Source organism: Eucalyptus grandis, chromosome 7 (assembly GCF_016545825.1).
Source record: "Eucalyptus grandis isolate ANBG69807.140 chromosome 7, ASM1654582v1, whole genome shotgun sequence".
Lineage (NCBI taxonomy): Eukaryota > Viridiplantae > Streptophyta > Magnoliopsida > Myrtales > Myrtaceae > Eucalyptus > Eucalyptus grandis.
Window position 1 is genome coordinate 17,212,932 of NC_052618.1, and position 20,945 is coordinate 17,233,876.

General features: G+C 39.9%; 1 protein-coding gene across 1 annotated transcript in view; it reads left to right on the forward strand.

Annotated features, from left to right (window-relative positions):
- Positions 1 to 292: 292 nt before the first annotated feature.
- The window catches only part of LOC104455110 (beta-ureidopropionase-like), a 53,369-nt gene continuing 32,716 nt past the window's right edge, over positions 293 to 20,945 (forward strand). The window contains exon 1 of the mRNA XM_039317521.1: positions 293 to 430. Coding sequence (XP_039173455.1) covers positions 293 to 430 — 138 coding nt within the window. The remainder of the gene's footprint in view (positions 431 to 20,945) is intronic.

Genomic DNA, 20,945 nt, shown 5'->3' on the forward strand with positions numbered 1-20,945 from the left:
TAAATTTGTTATACGTGTAACGGTTTTGGGGATTTATTTTAGTATTGATCTAAAAGAGGGAGAGAGAAAAAAAAAAAAACATGTTTTATTTCATGAGATGGAGTCCACGTGCGCAACTGCCGGGCACCTCGTCATCTTCGCTGGAAATCTTTTCGTCGCGACGCTCCGAAATGATTCCTGGAATCATCATTTGACTAAAGACGCACACGCTCTCTCGCTTTCTCTCTTTACAAATTCCACCCTCGCACGCCTCCGTAATCTCTCTCTCTATCTGCCCCAAGCTTGACCGGCGATGGACACGACCCAGAACGGACAAGCTAAAGAGAAGGCTGCCACCGTCGCCACCGCCACCGTACACAACGGCACGGTTTGCGGATACGAGTCGCTCGATCGCCTCCTCCGCAACAATCTCCGCCCCGAAGTCTTTCAGGTTCCTCTGTTTTCTCGTTTGCAATCTTGTCTCCTCATCTGAAACTGCGATTTCATAACCTCGTTTAACATGTTGAGTGGGGGAGACGAAGGTCGGTGCCGTTCGACCTGAGATATCTCGGGTCGGTTCGGATTGGATTTTTGACCCGAGTGATTGCGGAATTGAAGTTGATTCTATCTAGTAAACAAAGTGCGGAATTGAAGTCGATTCTATTCGTGAAAACTAACATTCTATTTGTTGAGAAGAGTAAATTCATAACTAGTGTTCCACACTTCATGGTTGATATATCCATGTATGCCATCTGAAGAAGGCTTCATAAATGTAGCTTTGAAAGGATAACTCTATTTCTTGATAGTGTTCTGTGCACTTCGTTCGCTAGACTTCACGTACTTGAACATGTTAAAGAGGAAGTTCCGAGCTACATTCTTTTAAAAGGGACTATAGTGACAATCGAGGGCCATTCTGTCAAAGAGAATGTTATCTCTTTGACGTCTTTTTACATTTCTTCTCTGTCTTCACTGAGAAATTGAATTATTGTTTAAAATTAACAAGATCTACGTCGACGCCTTTCTTCTCTCTAAAATGTTCGAAGCGCGTCATTCCATTGTGGTACAGTCCTACTTGTAGTTAAACCATTATGATATTGATTTCAGGAAGTCAGTCGTTTACTTTTTAGGACTGAATGGTGGAAGGGCTCTTGAAGCTGCTTCTCTGGCAGATTCTGCAAAAGCTCTGTCATCTGAATGAAATTTCGACAGACAGGTAAACCTGTGTTTGCTGTTTTTGTGATGCTTGTTGGACGTGGCAAATAAGAACTTGTTAATCTAGAATTAGTTGGTAAGCTAATCCAAGAAAAGTAGGGAAATTAAGATCGATAGTTCCGTATAAGTGTCATTACCTGTAACGTGTTGTTAAATTATGGTCAGTAAATGAGAAATACTTCTGCGGACAATGCAAGAAAGCCAATCTTTATTATACGAAGGGAGCTATACCTTTAGAATAATCTATTTCAACAATTAGAGAAAATCCGCAGAACGAATCTGCTTGGAAACTGTTGAATAGATTGATTATTCTAGACATGTTAATATCTACATCTATTGAAGATGCGATTTTGCTCTTGCACAATGACGCTGCCACCTGCTGTTCTCAGAAACACCAAAAGGGTGACGGGGCGTTGGAGATATAGTGAAGATCCTGATTGTGGCGCCAATCTCAATTAAGGACTGATTGGTTCGGTCAATCCGTAATTGATTTAGTGACTAGGAAAGTTATAATTCTTTGTACATCATTTCCTAGTTTTTCATTTCATTAATAGATCCATGTACTTGTACACGCATAATTAATTTACAAAGTAATTTTCTTCAATTTCACTTTCATTTTCTGTCATCGTTCTTGATACTTTTTCTTTTCCTGATTTTGTGAAAGGAGGAGCAATTGGTTTAAAAGGGATTATCTGACTACGCAAAGTTCAAACGAGCAATTGGTCCAAAAGTAGGCTCGCCTTGCTTGAGGAGCAGAGAGAGTTGAATTCGTGGTAATAAAAAATGAGTAGATGAAATTTCGTAGACCGGTATCAAGCGTTCGCCAGTATTGTGGATCATTGCGCTCCCTTCCCAACTTTGCATTACGGTGCTAATCGCACAAATCTCTCTGCATCCTTGCATGAATAATGGCGAATCGCATGAGCAATGTGATCAGCAATGACTATGGAATTTCGAGACTAGGCTCCGTGGTAAATCTGTGGAACTTTCGTGGTACTATGCTCTCCAAAGAGCAACTCTTTTCAAAATCTCAAAGGGTGCTTCTTGAATTCTCAAAATTTATCACTCCATCCTTGCAACACCCATGGTTAAAGAGCCTAACATAGCTAGGGGGCAAAAAAGGGAAAAAGGGTGATGGGGTTTCTCGACTCTGACTCTCCCACTCCAATTTGAGATCGACAAAGTTCGCTTTGTGAAAGATATTCTAGCGCTAATACTTTTCTGTAGGCTTGATGAAGCTAGAATCTATGAATCTCAAATTGGTGCTTGCCAAGAAAAACAAAGTGCTGCATGGAGAAGGATTGTTATAGTAAAAAGTCGGAAAGAGGTTCGACTCGTCGAAAGGAAACACACAAAGATGTGGTCAGATAGTGGAACTCTGTTCTGCTAAGTTTGTTGCAAAAAGTTGGAGCTAGTTAAATAATTTCAAGTACGTCATTTGAAAAAGGCTTTATCAATGACGGCTTGAAAGAGTAATTGTATTCCTTGCCGGTGTTTTGTGGACTTTTTTTTTTTTTTTTTGGTCGTTATAGAAAATTCCATTCAAGAAAAAGGAACAGAATAACCCGTTGCAATAGCGTCCGAGTAAAGAAGATCCAACAAAATTGGGGGAGGGGAAACAGCCCAATTAGGAAGTAAAGTGCCACTACCATGGGCCTTTGCAGCCCAATCATCCACGATCTGTACTGATGCGTCTATGAAATAGATTATCTTTGGTGGGTAGGGCATTGTGGCATAGAGACCAAAGGAAGGTACGGATTTAAGGGGCTAGCTTAATTGTCCACAGGAAATTTGGGGTTTGATAGGAAGACAAGGCACGGTTGTGGTTATTGCTGTTTGTTGCATTTCTATTAGCATGGTAACCACTTTTCACTGTATATTGACCTTGTTTTGTCTCTGTCCAAATAAGTTGATCAGCTGCATAGTGAGGTCTAACCAGAATGTTAAGAATTTCTGTTATAGTCTGAGCATCGAAATACCAGTTTAGTAGGGATACATTCCAAGTGTTGTGGTTCGAGTATAAGAGATCAACCACCATCACAGGCTCACCTCTAGCAGCAGGTCCTCCTAGTATCCCTTTGGGTAGCCATCTATCTTCACAGATTATGATCTTTTGGCCATTGCCAATCGACCACTGAAGTTTTGGTAAGATGGAATCCCACCCCAGCAATAGGCTTTGCCAACCCCATGACGGTCGAGCACCCTTATCTGCATATCTAAAATCCTACGAGTGAAAATAAAGTCCTTTAAAGAGTGTGCTCCACAGTAATAATGGTTGTTGGATTAAACGACGGGCCTATTTTCCAAGCATTGCTTTGTTGAAATCAATGAGACCACAAAAGCCTAGGCCCCCATTGTCTTTCCTGCTTTTTAGCACTTCTTTTTGCTTCCAATGAATTCCTAATTTACGACAATTATTCTGCCACCAGAACAAAACAATCTTCTTTTCAATGGATTTGCAAAGTGACACGGGAATTTTAAAGATGGACATGACATACTGTGGGATTGCCTGCACAATAGTCTTAATTAGAATCTCCTTACATTCACTCTCCCCAATTTTACATTCACTCTCCCCAAAATCCAAGCAAACGTGTCTCATTTTGATCGTCCCCAATCAGACAGGATACCCAGATATTTACCCGTCCTATCTAGCACAAGGATTCTAAATTCTCTCACCAAGTTCTCCTATAGCCTAATAGGGCAAGCTTTACTGAAGAAGATGCCCGATTTATTTCGATTAACAGCCTGTCCCATAGCTAAACAATATTGATTCAAAATATTAGCGAGATTCTAACATTCCTAGAGTTTGCCATCTAAGAAAAATATAGCATCATCTGCGAAGAATAAATGAGAAAGGATAGGACACTACCTGTTTAGCTGGATGCCCTTGATGCTTCCCATGTCAATAGCTTGATGTATAAGATTTGATAAGACAAAATCCAGCAGAATGAATAAGTAAGGAGAGAGAGGATCTCCCTATCTAAGGCCTCGTGTCGGATGGAAATAGTTTAATTGTTCTCCATTGAATTTAACAGTGAGAGAGACTGTCGTAATACATTGCATCACCCACTATACCCAAGTAGCATGGAATCCTAACTTGAGGAGATAATCTTTAAGAAAATCCCATTCCACCCGATCATACGCCTTTTGCATATCCATCTTGAGGACTGCTTGAAAATTTCACTTACGTTTCCTAATCTTTAGCTAATGAAACACCTCTTGGATGATTAAAATGTTGTCTTGAATTTGATAGCCATTCAGAAAGTCACATTGCTCCATGGATATTAGATCAGCTAGCTAGGGTTTCAAACGATTGGCGATCACCTTGGAGATTATTTTATAGGCATAATTACATAGACTAATGTGTGGCATCCGGGAATTTTGACCCGAAATATTGATTTTGAAGGAAACGATATTTATCTTTGAATGGCCATAGGGACAATTACATCATCAGCCACGATATTTTATCTCTTGGACCAAACCCCTTATGAAAATGTTAATTGACTATGAGAATGTTAATTGATTTCTATAAATCAAAATCAAAATCAAATGCCCTAAAGTGGTGTAGGAATTATGGGCTTATTATTGATATTTTTCTATGGGCTATTTAAATTGGACATAGGATAATTTGATAAAGAAGACTTTGTTCTTGACTATGCACTTTATAGATTTGATTTTATGGATTAATGTCACAAAGTCTTTTGGTCATTTTATTATGCAATTAGGTATTTATTTAAATGAGGATTAAGATGTATTATTAAAAATAAACTTGGGCCATTTAAGTTTGGACTTTAGGCCCAAGTGAGATGGGCCTAAAGTGGGCCAAGAGGCCCGGCCCATAGAGCCCATTGGGCTGTCGGTGCATGGAGGGGGAGGGGGAGCCGCATGGCCTCCTCCAAGTGTCTTCAACAAGGGAGACGCTTGTCTCCTTCTTAGGGACAAGTGTCCCCCATGCAAAATGAGGATGCATGCAAGTATATAAGCAACCAAAAAGAGAGAGAGGGAGTGGCTGGTTTTGAGAGTGAGAGAGAGAGAGAGTGAGTTGCGAGAAGAGTGAGGAGCTGAGAGAGAGGGAGAAGCCGAGCGAGGGAGGAGGTCCACTCATCCGTCGCCGTCCGTCCGCTCGTTCGTCGCCGTCCGTGTGCCGTCGTTTGTTCAATTTTGGAGGCAAGTTTGGGATCCATATTCTGCTCTTGCATGTGTGTCTTGCATGTGTGATTGTTTGGTGGTAGATCTCGGATGATTAGAGTATGAGAAACCGAAGCTAGAGTGTGTTGTTCTTGAAATAGCTTGCTGTGTTCGTGTGTGCCGCCTGACCCAGAATTTTGTAGAGGCTTGCATGTGGTTTTTGAGTCAGATTTTGGCTTCGACTTCTTCACAAAAATTGTAGAAAAAAATCTCAAATTATAACATACTAAAATTTGAGATAAAAAGGCTGAGTTTTGATGGGTGAAACCCTCCCTCTATGAAAACGCTAGATCTGGAACTGTTTCGTCGACCTCTTGGTGGTTTTGTGGGTTGCATGTCACTTTTTACCGAGAATCTCACTTTGACTTCTTCATGAAAGTTGTAGAGAACATCCTAAATACTAACATACTCAAATTTGAGGTACAATGAGCAAGTTTATCCTAGTGAAACGATTTTCTTTTGAAGATGGTAAATCTGGAAATACGGTACTGACACCTGAGACTTCTTAGACCTATATGGTGACTATTCTTTGAGAATCTCACTTTGATACCTTAATTAAAGTTGTAGGGGACCTCTTTAGGCAAAAAATATCAAAATTTCAGAGGAAACGAAGAAAGATAAGTAGGCAAAACCTCGATATTTCCGAGATAGCCAAACTGGACTGTTCGGTACTAGAAACAGTAACTTCGAGCATCTATAGAAAATTATATAGAACGAATATGGCCTATATGTCTTCATGAAAAAAATACCTTAAGGTCTTTACTACAACCTGGTAAAATTTCATAATTTTTGGAGGTTATTCGGGTATTTTAATCGAAATATTTCAAAAACTGCGCAATCTGTTTCTATCCGAAATTACATGCTGTATTTGTGTGAATTATATATCTTCTTGTGTGAAACTCTTTTGGGCATGTGATCTTCAGAAAATTGTTACCTTATTGTCTTGACTATCACATGTTTTGATTTCATGATTTTCGAAGATCATATGGATATTTAATTTACATGGTTTCCGAAATTGTGCAAGCTGGAAATTGGTAAATCTCGAAAAGGTCGTGATGTATGGATTATTCTATGTTGCATGAACCCCATGGATTGTATTGACACAAGTGATTGGATCCTGCTGCATGTATGTTGATGATTGGAAATGCATATATAAACCAAATGATGGAAAGGATCTTGTTTGCCATCACATTATATGCCATGTTGAAATTGAGCCACAATTGTGAATATAAACTATGATAAATGAGAATGCCGTCGGAGGTGTGACCCAACGATGCCCCGGGAGTGTCGAGATGCCTGGCTAGGGAGTGTCGGATGCCCGGTTGTGTCATGATACATGCTCGAAGGTTTGTGCTGGATGCCCGGTTGTATCATGATGCATTCCCGGAGGGTCCTCGGGAGTTTTGAGATGCCCGGTGGTATACAGTACGTAATTCCAGGGGGAGTGCCTAGTGGTATGGTGGTACGTAATTCCGAAAGCCCTGGAGGTTTGTGCCCGGGGGGATGCCTCGTGATGCTAGTTGGGATGCGAGATGCCCGGCCAGGGAGTGTAAATGCCGGATGCCTGGTTGTATCTTGGATACATGCCCGGAGGTTCCTCGTGATGCCAGTTGGGATACGAGATGCTCGGAATGTGGGGGTGCCGGATGCCCGGTTGTATTTTGAATACATGCCCGGAGGTTCCTCGCAATGCCAATTTGGGCACGAGCGATAAATGTGGGATGCAAATATTGGTCCCGGGAAAGAGAAATGTGGTGGCCCAAAATGAAAGAATAAAATTGGGAAATTGAAATTGAATTATGCATGGTATGGCAACATGTATGCATGAGTGCATGATGATGAGTGCATGGATGTATGTGCACCTATGGCATGATGGCATATGTGTGACATGATGATGGTAAGTGCATGGATGTATGTGCACCTATGGCATGATGGCATATGTGTGACATGATGATGGTAAGTGCATGGATGTATGTGCACCTATGGCATGATGGCATATGTGTGACATGATGATGGTAAGTGCATGGATGTATGTGCACCTATGGCATGATGGCATGTGTGACATGATGATGGTAAGTGCATGGATGTATGTGCACCTATGGCATGACGGCATATGTGTGACATGATGATGATGAGTGCATGGATGTATGTGCACCTATGGCATGATAGCATATGTGACATGATGATGATGAGTTCATGGATGTATGTGCACCTATGGCATGATGGTATGTGTGACATGATGATGGTAAGTGCATGGATGTATGTGCACCTATGGCATGATGGTACATGTATGATATGATGGTGATGATTACATGAGGATGTGTGTACATGTGGTATGATGACATATGCATAGCTTCAAGGTAAATTATGCATGAATGCTTGAATGATATGTCTTATGCTATGATTGTTATGATTGTATTGTGTGATGCATTGAGTGGTTTATTGGGTCCTTTACCTGTTGAGTGGTTGTACTCATCCCTTCGAGGACCAACATTTCAAACTAGATAAGATACCTCTGCTGCCACTGCTACCAGTAGACGGATCAAGTGATTGGATATGACCGTGAGGAGGAGGATAGCAAAGGAAGGAGCTTTTGGACGCCGATACTGATCGATGGACTTTAAGTATATGACTGTTGGAGGAGATGTCGGTCATCTTTTGAAGTGTAGTCAAGTATAGAAGACTACGGCATTTTGATGTACCGATGAACGATGTCCATCTTGTTTATGTAAATAAAAGTGTTCGGCTTTAACTCATATAAGATGTTTAGTTGGTGTGCATCGTTTTCTGAATATAGGGAAGGGAGTTGTTGGGCGTGCTTCCATATATGAATTGCGCAAGGGACCTTTAGTCAAAAGAAAAAAGAAAATGTAAACCCCTCGGTTGTATGGACCCGCTGCAATTGAAATGGTATCAAAGTGACATGTGATTAGGGAAAGTGAAAGGTAAGCGAACTGTGGCGACTCTAACGGATCGGGGGCCGTTGAGGGGTGCCACATAATGGGGTGGTATTGGTCCAAACTTTCTAGGTGTGGAACTTTGGGAATTAGAGAAACAATGGTCCTATTAAGATCTGTGGACATCATTCCTGATTGAAAGAAATCCTGCACCGAGAGGAAAAGTTCATCCTGTAATATATCCTAGTGGGTCTAATAAAAAAGTCCATTCAAACCATCTAGTCCCGGGGCTTTAGTTGGCCCCAACTGGAAAGTTGCTCCATGAACCTCCTCTCCAGTGACTGCGGCTATTAATAGAGTGTTCATTTATGTTGTGACAACACACGAACATTGATCTAGGATAGGCCCATAGTCACAATGTCCCACTGATTTATATAGACTCGAAAAGAAGTCCAGCATCATCTTCTTCAAAAGCTTGTCATCTCTCACCCATCTTTGATTGACATCCTGCAGCATACTTATTCTATTCTGTTGCCTCCGTTGAATGGTAGTCACATGGAAAATTTTCGTGTTTTTATCTCCCCATCATAGCTAATTAATCCTGGAGCGCATTGCCCAATACTATTCCTCTTGCTGCCATAATTGCTGGATTTCCGCTTTTAGGTTAGTAGTTGTCTATTTATCATAGTGGCTATGAGGTTGATTGATATGAATTTGGAGTTGTTGTTGCAAAGTTGATATTTGAAGATGGCCCTTAGAAAACTTCAAACGACTCTAATGAGCTAGAGCCAAAGACATAGCTTTTAATTTGTGCGGTAGGGCGTGACCTGTTACCTGTGTTGAGGTCCCTAACCTGGTAATGACTTCACGACACTCCTAGTCCTGTAACCAGAAAGCTTCAAAAATAAAGGCCTTGTGTCATCTGTTGGGTAAAGCTTCAGTGGTTAACAATAAAAGGGATGTGATCATAACCCAATGTAGGTAATGCAAATACCATAGTTTCAGGGAATGTGAGACGCCAATCCATAATACATAGCACCCGATCTAGCCTTTCTTTCATAAAGCCATCACCTTCACGATTATTCATCCATGTAAATGCACAACTCTTACTATCCATATCCATTAGTGAGCAGTAATGTAAAACTTCTCGAAAAGAATCCATTCGATGAGGTTCGGCTAACCTTTTGCCCACTTTCTCCCAATGATAGATAATTTCGTTGAAGTCACTAGCACAAACCTAGGGTAAAGTGTTGGAAGAGCTTATTTGTCGTAGTTTTGTCCATAAAAGTCGGTGTAGCTGATATGCCACTGGTGCATGAAGGCAGGTAAGAGGCATAGGTAGACCACACCTTGCATCCATGCATATCATATCAAAAAATTCCGAAGTAGATCGATCCACATGTAGAGAAATGTGATCATGCCAAAACACTACCATCCCTCCAGCCAAGCCTATAGAATTAATCACATGAGAATTCGGAAATTTGAGACGTCATTGAATATGTGTATGCATACCTCTTGGTTCTTGGTTTCCATCAAAAAAATCATATTGGGCTTTTCTTTGGCCACTAGGGCCTTAAGGGCTTGACCTGCCAAGGGAGAGCCCAGACCCTGACAGTTCCAACTGAATAACTTCATTTGTCACTTGGTGGCTTTTTAGGGCCAGCCACCACAACCCACTTACATGCCTCTTCTGCTGAAAAAATGGGTATTTCCATGAGGTGTGTTTCATCTAGGCCCTCTGTTATGTGAGTGCGCAACTCATATGGGTTATACCGTTTTTTTTTCAATGCTTGCTTTGGTAGAGATTCGTGTATTCTTCAGCTTCTTGGGGTTGGGGGGTTCCCATTTCCTGATCTTGGATACCCTTCATCTTTGCAGGTATAGGGATTAGCACACTTGTAGATGAATTCCCTGCTAGCATGTCGTTAGGATGGTGTTGTTGGATTGGTTCAACAGTGGGGTTGATGAGAGGCATTGCTGGTCGCTTCAGAATTTCGGTGTCTATATCATTGCTAGGAGGTAGTACAGGGACCAGATGGGTCGATGAGGGAGGAGTTTCTAGTATCACCTCTTCAATGTCTTCAGGTTTGTCCTACGCCTCATAAAAGGTCAACCAATACGGACTATGTTCCTTTACTTTTGCACGTAACCATTGGCTATAAGACATCTTTTCTTTGTCTTCCAATTTTGCTTCGTCAAAAGGAAAATCATTGCAATGCATGGCATAATGGCCTAGCTTGCCACAGGAGTAGCAGAAGTGTGATAACCGTTCATAGCAAAAATTGAGCCATAAGGTTTCCCTATCTATGCGAATCAACTGCCCTATTTTCAATGGCTCCTGTAAGTTGATTTCTATCCTTACTCTACCAGCTCGAAGGGTTGAGCCCCTGTTTTGTTTCAAGTTTGACTTCAAGTACTCTTCCAACATGTTTAATAGCTTTGCAGATCATGTGCTCAGAGCACCATTCTAGTGGTAGACCAAAGATTTGCACTCATAATGCGCAAGTTGAGAAATCATAACAATGTAGTGGCATATTTGGTATCCAAGGCTTAAAAATTAACAAGTGACTAGAGAAAAGCCAAGGACCACCATCCAAGACCCTATTTTTCTCCCCTTCAGACTTAAATTTAGCAACATAGAGACCGGCTTCACGTTGGGAGATCTTGACTTGGTTTGTTCGCCAAGCTCGCTTTAAGGTATTTTGAAAAGCTTGGAAATTAATAGAGGGATTGGAGAGTATTTTATCGACTAATATTAGCTTGCACTCTTCAATTTTTTCCAATGGCAACGCATCATCCCAAACTTCAATTTCGTGTTTGGACCAGAGGTGACCCAACCTATTGTAGAGGGCGGCAGGGCTCGAATCTCCCTCCTGATCGTGGGGGTCCATGAGGTCAGGCACCAGGGCAAAAAAAGAAGAAGGGTTGAGACAAGGAGAGAATTCTACATGCAGATGAGCTAGGGACACCCAGAAAGAGAATTGCGATTGGCAATATAGGAAATCCAACAAGCCAATTGACGTCATACAGAGGTTTGAAATTGGGAATATAGCAAAATAGAAATCGAAGAATCAATCGAAATGGGAAGGAGGATAGTCAGAAAGGTGGGCATGAGGTGTTGAGGGAGGGAAGGTGAGGAAGGGGCAATTGAAAATGGCAAATCCCATTACCAATTCAGTAGAAAACAGGGGATTGAAAACCGGAAGATACGAGTAGGTGCTGTAGGCATGAGGTGCTGAGGAAGGTAAGGTGGGGAAAAGGGCAATCAATAATGGCGAATCCCATTACCAATTCAGTAGAAACCAGGGAATGGAAAATTAGGGCAATTGAAATCAGAAGAAGATAAAATGGTGGGAAACATCTGTGATATTAGGGTTTGAGGGGCAAACTGCCATCAAGATAGAAGAAGAACTCTACATATCGAGGGAAGAATTCACATGAAAAATTAATTAGTATCTCAACAAGGTGCTTGACAAACACCTCAAAATTGCAATGCCCCTAACAATCATTAACAACAGGTTCTGACAACTTTTAGAAAACTACTCTGGCCCTTTTCAATGTGGTTCATGTTCCCAACATGTATCAATAAGTAGTTAATTAGTTATGATACTACACTACACCATTTTTTGTGCACATAGGCATGGCACAACTATAGCATGGCCAGATGAACTCGGATACTGGCCTACTTAAAAATGTGGTACGCACCGAGTCATATGATCAGTTGTTTATTAGGTGTTATTGAACATGATTGATTTTTTTAGACGCCTAGTTACACGTCACATTACTCAATTAAGTTATTACGCTTTCAAACTCCATATAACTAATTCGTTGAGTTCATTTACTTCAATCTAGCTATATCCATGATTAATATAATAAGATGTTGATTAATTTTGTATGTGCATGATTATCCAATCATTTTATTCGACAAAATTCTCATGGAGCGCACGAAACCATCTGATCATGTTTAAAATTACTAAACGCATTCCAATGAATATGCATATGAACAGGTGAATAAGCATATGCTTTTGAAATCAATTTTCGACTTGGAAAACAAATACTACTAATTAACTCAAAGATTGTGCAAACACCCCTTGCGGAGATTAGAATATTCTCGTCGGTTTACCCTTTTGTCTCCCTAGCAAGAAGCAACCGGTCATTGGTGGATGACGTCAAAGTGGAAGGAAATGAAAATGATCATTTTACATCAATTTCCAAATTTAAGTATTCATGGCTCAATATGCCTTTTCTTTTCCAAGTCTTGTTCAATGTTTCTGTGGTATTGTGCCGGTAAACGGGGATCTGGCAGCCGCCGATGTCGGACTGGATGGGATTCGGGGTGTGTCTGTGTGGTGAGTGTTGAGTTCGTGCGTAGAGGAGAGGTGCGTGGTTTGGGGTTTGAAGAAGAAAGGAAAAAAATAAGAATAAAAAAAAGACAGAGAAAAGAAAAACCAAAAGAAAAGAGAAAATTATAAAAAAGGAAGATGGGGCCGGTTTTGTTTAAGTGCTGGGCTGACTATTTTGTGGACTAAACAGGGCTGGCCAAGAATAGAACACAGGAGGGGCTGGAGAATACGATTAAGCCAGAGAGAAGTTCGTGGGCTGATGCGAGGTGGGCCTCGAGAGGCCCTGTTTTCTATATAACCCTGACCAATTGGGTCCGGGTCGGCTTAGTCGGGCCGGGTCACTTGACCCTGTCCGTGTTCCTTTTTTATAATATTAAAACTATTATTAAATTATTAAAACATCATAAAAATTCTAAAAATTTAATTAATTAAAAAAATAATTAAAATGTTAAAATTTTTAAAAAATAATTAAAATGTTAAAAATTTAAAAAAATCATATATATTTTTTTAATTCAGAAAATAAAAATAGAATTCATCGGAAAATGCTTCAAAAATAGTTTTTGCATAATTTTCTCTTCAAAAGTGGAAGCTTTTTGATTTAAAATTGTTCTCAAAATTGAATAAGCGCTTAGGGCTCTACCATATGATTTCATTTGTCCTTAGAGACGAACATTATTGATTGCATACCTTCCATATGTTGATTATGGTTTCCCTTTAGCTTAGTTAGAGATGGCATACCCCTTATTTGGTAGTGTTAAGTTCTTGCTCTCTTAATGCAATTTATTTAACATCACCTACTTAGTCACCTCATAGTTCTAAAATTAAATCAGATTGCTTGACAAAAATCTTTGTGAAATGAACAAAATTAGGTATTGAAATGGTACTAATCAATAAGTTAGTATAACCAAGTCCCCGACCTTAAATACATTCTCATATCTCACTTGGTTTTTAATCAACCCCAATAGGTTAGTAGTGACTCTTCATTAGAAAATTCTTACGATGTCAATTTGAATACCCAACGTCGTACAGGATAAGAATTTAGGAGAGTTTGCATTTAAAACTAGTGTCATGGTCTATCTTTTAGGGAATACCCTTAAACCTATTGTTCTTTCCCCTCCGAACAGAGAGGGAAGGTCATAACAATTGTAAGGACTTCAACTATCATAATTTCATTAGCCCTATATGAAAAACCAAGAGACTAATATTTTGACAAATGAGAGGAATCTATAACAATAGAATGTTTCCAAGAAAATCATATGAAAAAACATTATTTGTTCGTAAATATGTAGACCGATTCCAAGGTTGGAACTAGAAACTAAATTGGTCCTGTGCTAATTTCAAGTTGTTGGAACCAAAACCGAATCGGTTCACTTCAGAATTCAACCGATGAAGCTGGTTTCGAGATTGAACTTGACCAGATGCATACAAACTACCAACTTATGCATACAGTAGAATGGTCCAATCCCAAAGTCGACCGAGATGATCGAGTTTGGTCAAGGAATTGACCAGTGCGCAAATTGAACCCAACGCAACAAAAGATTGGACATCATCGTCAATCAATATGAACTCATCACTCTCTCTCCTACTGTCTAGAGCTGTCCATGTTCACTCTCCTAAAGTGATTACTCAAACCTAAAATGCAACACAAAACCCGTTCATGAAAGTCATCTGCAAAACCCTAAAATTCTCATTCCAACCAAACCAATATTCGAAAACAACTCTTGATAAACCCTACGCCTCCACGACGCAATAAACCATCATTCCCAAGAAATTCCAAAGCTCAACGACTTAGAAATTGGACTTTGTAGGTTGAATTTCACAAAACTTCAAATATACAACCTAACTCCAAAAACTACTTTGACTAGAAAACAAAGCATGTAAGCATTTATTGTGCGTTACGAATTAGAATTGAATTGGCTTGATGAGGTCCCTGTGGCATGTACACATAAAGCTCTCTTTCCTTTCCCCTTTCTTTTTCTTTCCTTTTCCCTCCTTTCCCATTCTTTCTTTGGGAGCTCTCAATCTCCTTTTAAAACTGAGTGCCCACTTACTACTTTTGTGACATCCAAGATTTTCACTTCTGTTTTCCATTGAATAAATTGTGTATTTCATCGACGCGTCTATGGGACTACTTTCAAAGCTAATAACCCTTGAGATAACTAAACTATACAGGGAAGCCATTAAGAAATTTTAAGGCAATAGACTTAAGAATTTGACTAGGAATCGACTTCTTGACTGTGCTCATCTTTAGAGGCCATTAGGACACAGTATAAAATTGATTTGAAATTAGAGATAGATCAGTTCGACTGAGATGTGTGGCTAATCGTGGGTGACACCCTTAAGTTGGAAAATTCTTGTTGGCTAGCACTAAACTGATTTATCTATTGTTTTAGTACCTTATGTCTGTATTTGAATCATTGAGATTTTTACGACAACTGACAGTCACCAATGTGTTGAGTGGGTTCATTGTAACTCGAAGAAAATCGACCACGGGTCATTTGTACTGAAAAATTTTTGAAAACTACATGGTAGCCTAAGTTATGCTAAACATGCGCTCGAGTGAAATTAACCGCAAATTTGAGTCCGATTTTAGAAATTGAAAATTCTGTCATGTCACAATAAATTCTAGGAACGTTGATTCAGTCTCAGAAATTTTTTCTGCAACCCAAGACTTTTTCAGAAAAAGTCGTTCTAGGACTGTTTTTTTTTTTAAGAAGGCCGGGACTGTTTTTTATCGCGCAATTGGGATTCAAGATGGATCGAATGGGTGAGGGAAAATGCTGAGATGACCGATGTTGGGTTGATTGAATTTATTGAGGTCAATTGGGATTGATTCAAAAGAGTATATGTCTAATTGAAGCCAAAACCCTTAAAATTCGTCACTTTCTCCTTGCCTAGCCAAATGGACAATTTCAAAGGTTGTGGGGTAAACATTGGTGGCTCATGGAGGCCAAGGACGACAACATGTGGATGGGGTTGGTCAAGGGAACATTTGAATGGAAAAAAATGGCATGTGGCCCCCTCTCTTGTGCATCTCTTTCTCTCCAAGGCAACCGACAAGCTCTCCCTCTCCATCCTCTCCATTTTTGCACACCAGCAGCCAGCAAGAAGCCAGCAGCATCGCCGGAGACAGCCGGAGCCACACGACGCCACCAACTCCGCCGTTTGCCCTTCTCGCGCACACGCACGCTGTCGTGCCTTCCCGCGCCTCATCGCCATCTAGCAGCTTCTGTCTGTGCATCTAGGGTTGTTGTCCAGCCGTGCCAGCCACCGTCAAAGCTCCCTCCACCGCCGGTCTGCCCCGGTTTGGACCCGAAACCTATGACATCCCACATTTTTAATCCTGTTTTCTATTGAATAAATCGGACATTTTATCAACGCACTTATAGGGCTGTTCTCAGAGCTGATCACGTAGGGAGGCCATTAAGGAATTTTAATGTAATAAACTTGAGAATTCGACTAAGAATCGATTTCTCGACCGTGCTCATCTTTAGATACCATTACGACACAATATAAAATCGATTTGAAATTAGAGATAGGTCTGTTCGACTGAGATGTGTAGCTAATCATAGGTGACACCACTAAATTGGAAAATTCTCGTCGACCGGCCCTAGACTAATTCTTCTGTTTTTTTGGTACCCTATGTTCGTATTTGAATACTTGAGATTTTCACAACAATCGAGAGTCACCAATGTGTCGAGTGGGTTCATTATAGCTTGAAGAAAATCGACCACGAGTCATTTGCACCAAATTTTTTTTGAAAACTACTCGGTAGCTTGAGTCACGCTAAAAACGCGCCCGAGTGAAATTAACCGTGAATTCAAGTCAAATTTCAAAAATTGAAGATTCTATCATGTCACAATAAATTCTAGGAGTGTCAACTCAGTCTCAGAAGATTTTTCTGAAACCCAAAACTTTTTGGGAAAAAGTCGGCGTATGATCGTTTTTGTTTAGAAAAAGCCGAGGATCATTTTGATTGCAAATTTAGGAAGCATGATGGCTATATGGGTGAGGAAAAAAATTGATTAGACCAAGAACTCGACAACAGGAGTTGTTGAGGATAAATGGGATTGAATTGTGTAGGAAATCAAGTCCAATTGAAGCCATTCCCTTGCAAATTCGTAGTTCCCCCTTAGCCTAGCCAAAATGGACCAATTCAAGGTTGCAAAGAGAAGCCTTGGTAGCCTAAGAAGAGGCAAGGAAGGTTGCATGGCCATAGATGGTCAAGGGGACAAGAGATTGGAAGAAAATGGCATGTAGGGCCCTTGTTCCCTTATCTCTTCATCTCTCTCCTCCTTGTCATCCATCCCACTTCTCTCTCTCTCCCTTGCCTTGCTTGACACACCAGCAGCCAAGGAAGACAGCTAGCAAGCCACCGGACCGCTTGGCATCATCGTCGCCGCACGCCGTCACCGTTTTCGCCCACACAAGCGCTACCCACGCGTCGTCGCCCTTGCCGCGCCTCACACCGTCCAATTGCCTTTACCGTGCATCCCAGCCACTGTCTAGCAACTTGTGGAGCTCAGCCGAAGCTGTCCTTCACTGTTCCTCCACCGGTAAACCCCTGCCAAGGGCTGGTTTGGCCTTTTCACTATTTCCCGAGCAATTCCCGTGCTAACCGAGCTTGTTTCCCTTATGTTTCAGTAAGAACATAATAGAAACTTAGTGGGTTTCCAACGAGGTGTCGGGCCCATTTTGGAGATGTTCCGGGCCTTGAAACCTAGGCTCGCTTTGAGAAGTATTGTCCCCCACAACGTTCCCGTTGGTTTGATCTGACCCGCTCGTTAATCAAGTGAGTTTTACTCACTAAATCTTGCTTAGTGTGCTAATGATGTTTAGGGGTTGATTAGATTTAATTAAGTGCAATTAGGTGCATAGATTAGATTAGAGTAATTAAATTAGAGACTTATCAATGCATGTTAGAGGAATTGTTAGTGTAGTTAGCAAGGAAATAGGTCCAAGTATTTATTGAACAAATTTCGAAAAATTTTCGGGTCCGTTTTTGGCGTCCAATTAGACATTACGGGCCTAAATTGGATTTATTGTATTTATTTAATAATTTTCGTAATTAATTAATTAATTATTTTCGAGAAATTAGGCTGGGATAGCCGACTACCGAAATTTTATGCTGATTATTGTGATGTAGTCTGTTTATTTATTTGAGTGGTAAATCGAGCTAAATTGATTTAATTCTGATTTTAGGATTTTATTTCTAAATTAATTAGTTTTGGTAATTGATTGGAAAATTACCGAGCATTGGTTTACAACGCCAAAAATATGTAATGGGCTGTTGAAAATGGTGGGATATTTGTAAAGATGAAATCATGATATTTTGGCTAAGGCCAACCCTGTACCCAAACACGGCTATTTTTATCGGGCATGATAAAAATGATGAATTGTTATATGATGAAAATGGTAGATAGTAGGGGCCCTAATCTATCAGCTTTGGGCGGGCAATTTATTATCAGTTTTGGGTGAGCATATAAATAATATATTATAGTATCAGCTTTGGGTGAGTATATATTATCAGTTTTTGGTGAGCATATATAGTATACTCTGATGGCCTAAGGGCCCTAATTAATCAGCTTTGGGCGAGCATATATACAATATACTATATTTTCAGCTTTAGTCTGTTGGAGAAATCCTCTTGAAGTGTTTTGAAGTTGACAAAACGTTTCCATCAATCTAGTCTGAAGGCTTGTAGACTCTGCTATTTAAAGTCTGAAGACCTCCGGACAGCCAGACTCAAGACTCAAAGTGTATCCTCATTAACAGTTTCTAATCCGTTGAAGAAAGGCTATCCAGAATTGGATGTTTCATTAAGAATGTGGCCTTATCGACTGGAGAAGATCTCTTGGCTGGATATGACATGACGGAATCCTTTATTTGATCATAATTGATTCGAAGATTAAGGATCCGATGATTGGCAAAGTATACTTGGAAGGTTCTACTTATGGAAACCGAGATCCTGATTGTATGGGCGAACATGATTAATGGGCTATCGACATGTTTCTTTAATAGCTCGAATGATCTTCCTAATTGATTCCGTCCAACGGATAGATTTGAGGAATTCCTTTGGTAAGTGCCAACGGGTATGATGGCATGAAGGAGTATATAAGGAAGACGTTCAAGTTGTTCAAGTGTGTGCATGATAGAAGAATTCCAAAGTCTGAAACTCCTTATTCTTAGTTAATTCATTTGTTGAGCAAAATCTTGTAAACAAAAGAGAGTCTATATTCGTGAGGAACCTTGAGGAAGTGTGGTAGAACATTTACACTGTGGAATCAAGGAAAAGCTGTGCTGTAACTTCTCTTTTATTCATAATGAAATCCAGCCGGTGGGCTGTCAGTGCGGAAGAGTGGACGTAGGTTTGGAATAAGCCGAACCACTATAAACCTTGTGTTTGATTTTCTCTTCCCTAACCTTTACTTTACTTTGATCGTATTTTCCTTTCTATCGTTTGCCTAGAATCACTTCTATATCTTGAGAAATTGTTTGTACACCTATTCACCCCCCTTTAGGTGCTTATACTAGCTATCTCAATTGGTATCAGAGCCTGTGTACTCAATTTGTTTGAAGTGTTTTACTTCAGAGTTAAAGATCCATGACTGGTATGTTGGCTCAAGGGCTGGTAGAAGGGCAAAGCAATACTAGACCACCTTACTTTGATGGAAAGGATTACAACATATGGAAAAGCAAGATGAAAGCATTCCTAAGATCAAAGGATCCTTTGGAATGGGACGTTGTAGAAAAAAGGAATCATTCCTAAAGCTGCATCTGTCTCAGAAAAAGGAAAAGATGCTGTTGAGTCTAGCGAAATGACTCAGGAAGAGATAATCAAGAGACAAGCTCTTGATGCAAAAGCAATTTATTCCTTATATTGTGCTTTATCCCCTACTGAATATAACATAATATCTTCTTGTGTTACAGCTAAAGAAGTCCGGGATAGATTACATATTACCTATGAAGGAACCGATCGAGTGAAAGAGACTAGAATCAACATTCTCCTCGGTCAATATGAAGCCTTCAAAATGAAACCAGGAGTATCTATAAGCGATATGTTAGTCGTTTACGTAAATTGTGAATGGTCTTGAAAATCAAGGTCAACCAATTTCGATCCCATGAAAGTAAACAAGCCGCTGCGTGGACTCTCCAAGGATTGGAATCACATAAAGACCTCAATCAGAGAGACCCAAAGAATCATGCCACTATATGTTGATGAGTTGGTTGGGACTCTTCAGTCTTATGAAGTGGAACGAATCAATGAAGACGAAGACCCTAAAGGTAAGAAATCCATTGCATTAAAATCTAATGATGATTCTGATGTTACAGATTCTGAAGACGATATGGATGATGAGGAACTTGCTCTCATGATAAGAAGATTCAGAAAGCTGAACAAAAAAGGAAGAAGATTCAATCCAAAGAAACAAAGTTTTCAAAAGCAACAGACTAAGTCTCGTTGAGAATGATGAATCAAACAAAGATGTAGTCGCTTTGAATGTAAGAAAAAGGGACACATCGGACCCAACTGTCCTCTTCTAAGGAAGAAGAAAGGAAAACTGAAAAGTACCGAAAATCTCTTAAAGCTGAAACCTGGAGTGATACAGAGTGTGAAGAAAGTGATGATGATTATGCCAATATATGTTTGATGGCACAATCGGATTCAAATTCAAATTTCGAGACAGATTCAAATTCAGAAAGCGAATTTGAGGTAAGTAACTTCAAAATCCCTATTAAAGTTTCAAAATACATTGATGAATTGTGTTTTAGTCTTAAGACTTCTCTTAAAAGAATTTCCGAACTCAAGAAGGAAAATTCTGCTCTAAAACAACAGGAAAATATTTTGAAAGAAAAAGTGAAATGTTTAGACAAGAATGTTTCTTCTCTTAAAGAAAGTGAAGATAATCTTTTAAAAGAAAATGCATTCTTGAAAAGTGATATCTCAAAATTTCCAAAAGATTTTCTATAGGATCTAAGAAATTGAAAAAAATTCTCTATGTTCAAAGACCTTATTTCAATAAATCTGGTTTGGGAATGACTGTTGAAACCATTCATTTAATTGATTATCCTAAAGTGAAGGAAAGAATCAGACAAAGACCCACAAGAGATGCTTACAAAAATCATTTTAAAATGATCTTTGTAAAACCAAAGAGGTCGCAATGCTCTCAAATGCTCAAAGTGCAATAGTGCGAGATCATTTTGAAAAAGAATGTCCTATGATTTGGAAACTGTTAAAAGGTATGGGCAAAAACCGCATATCATACTAACACCAATGGACCCAAGAAAATATGGGTACCAAAGAAGGTTTGAGTTTATTTTTTAAATG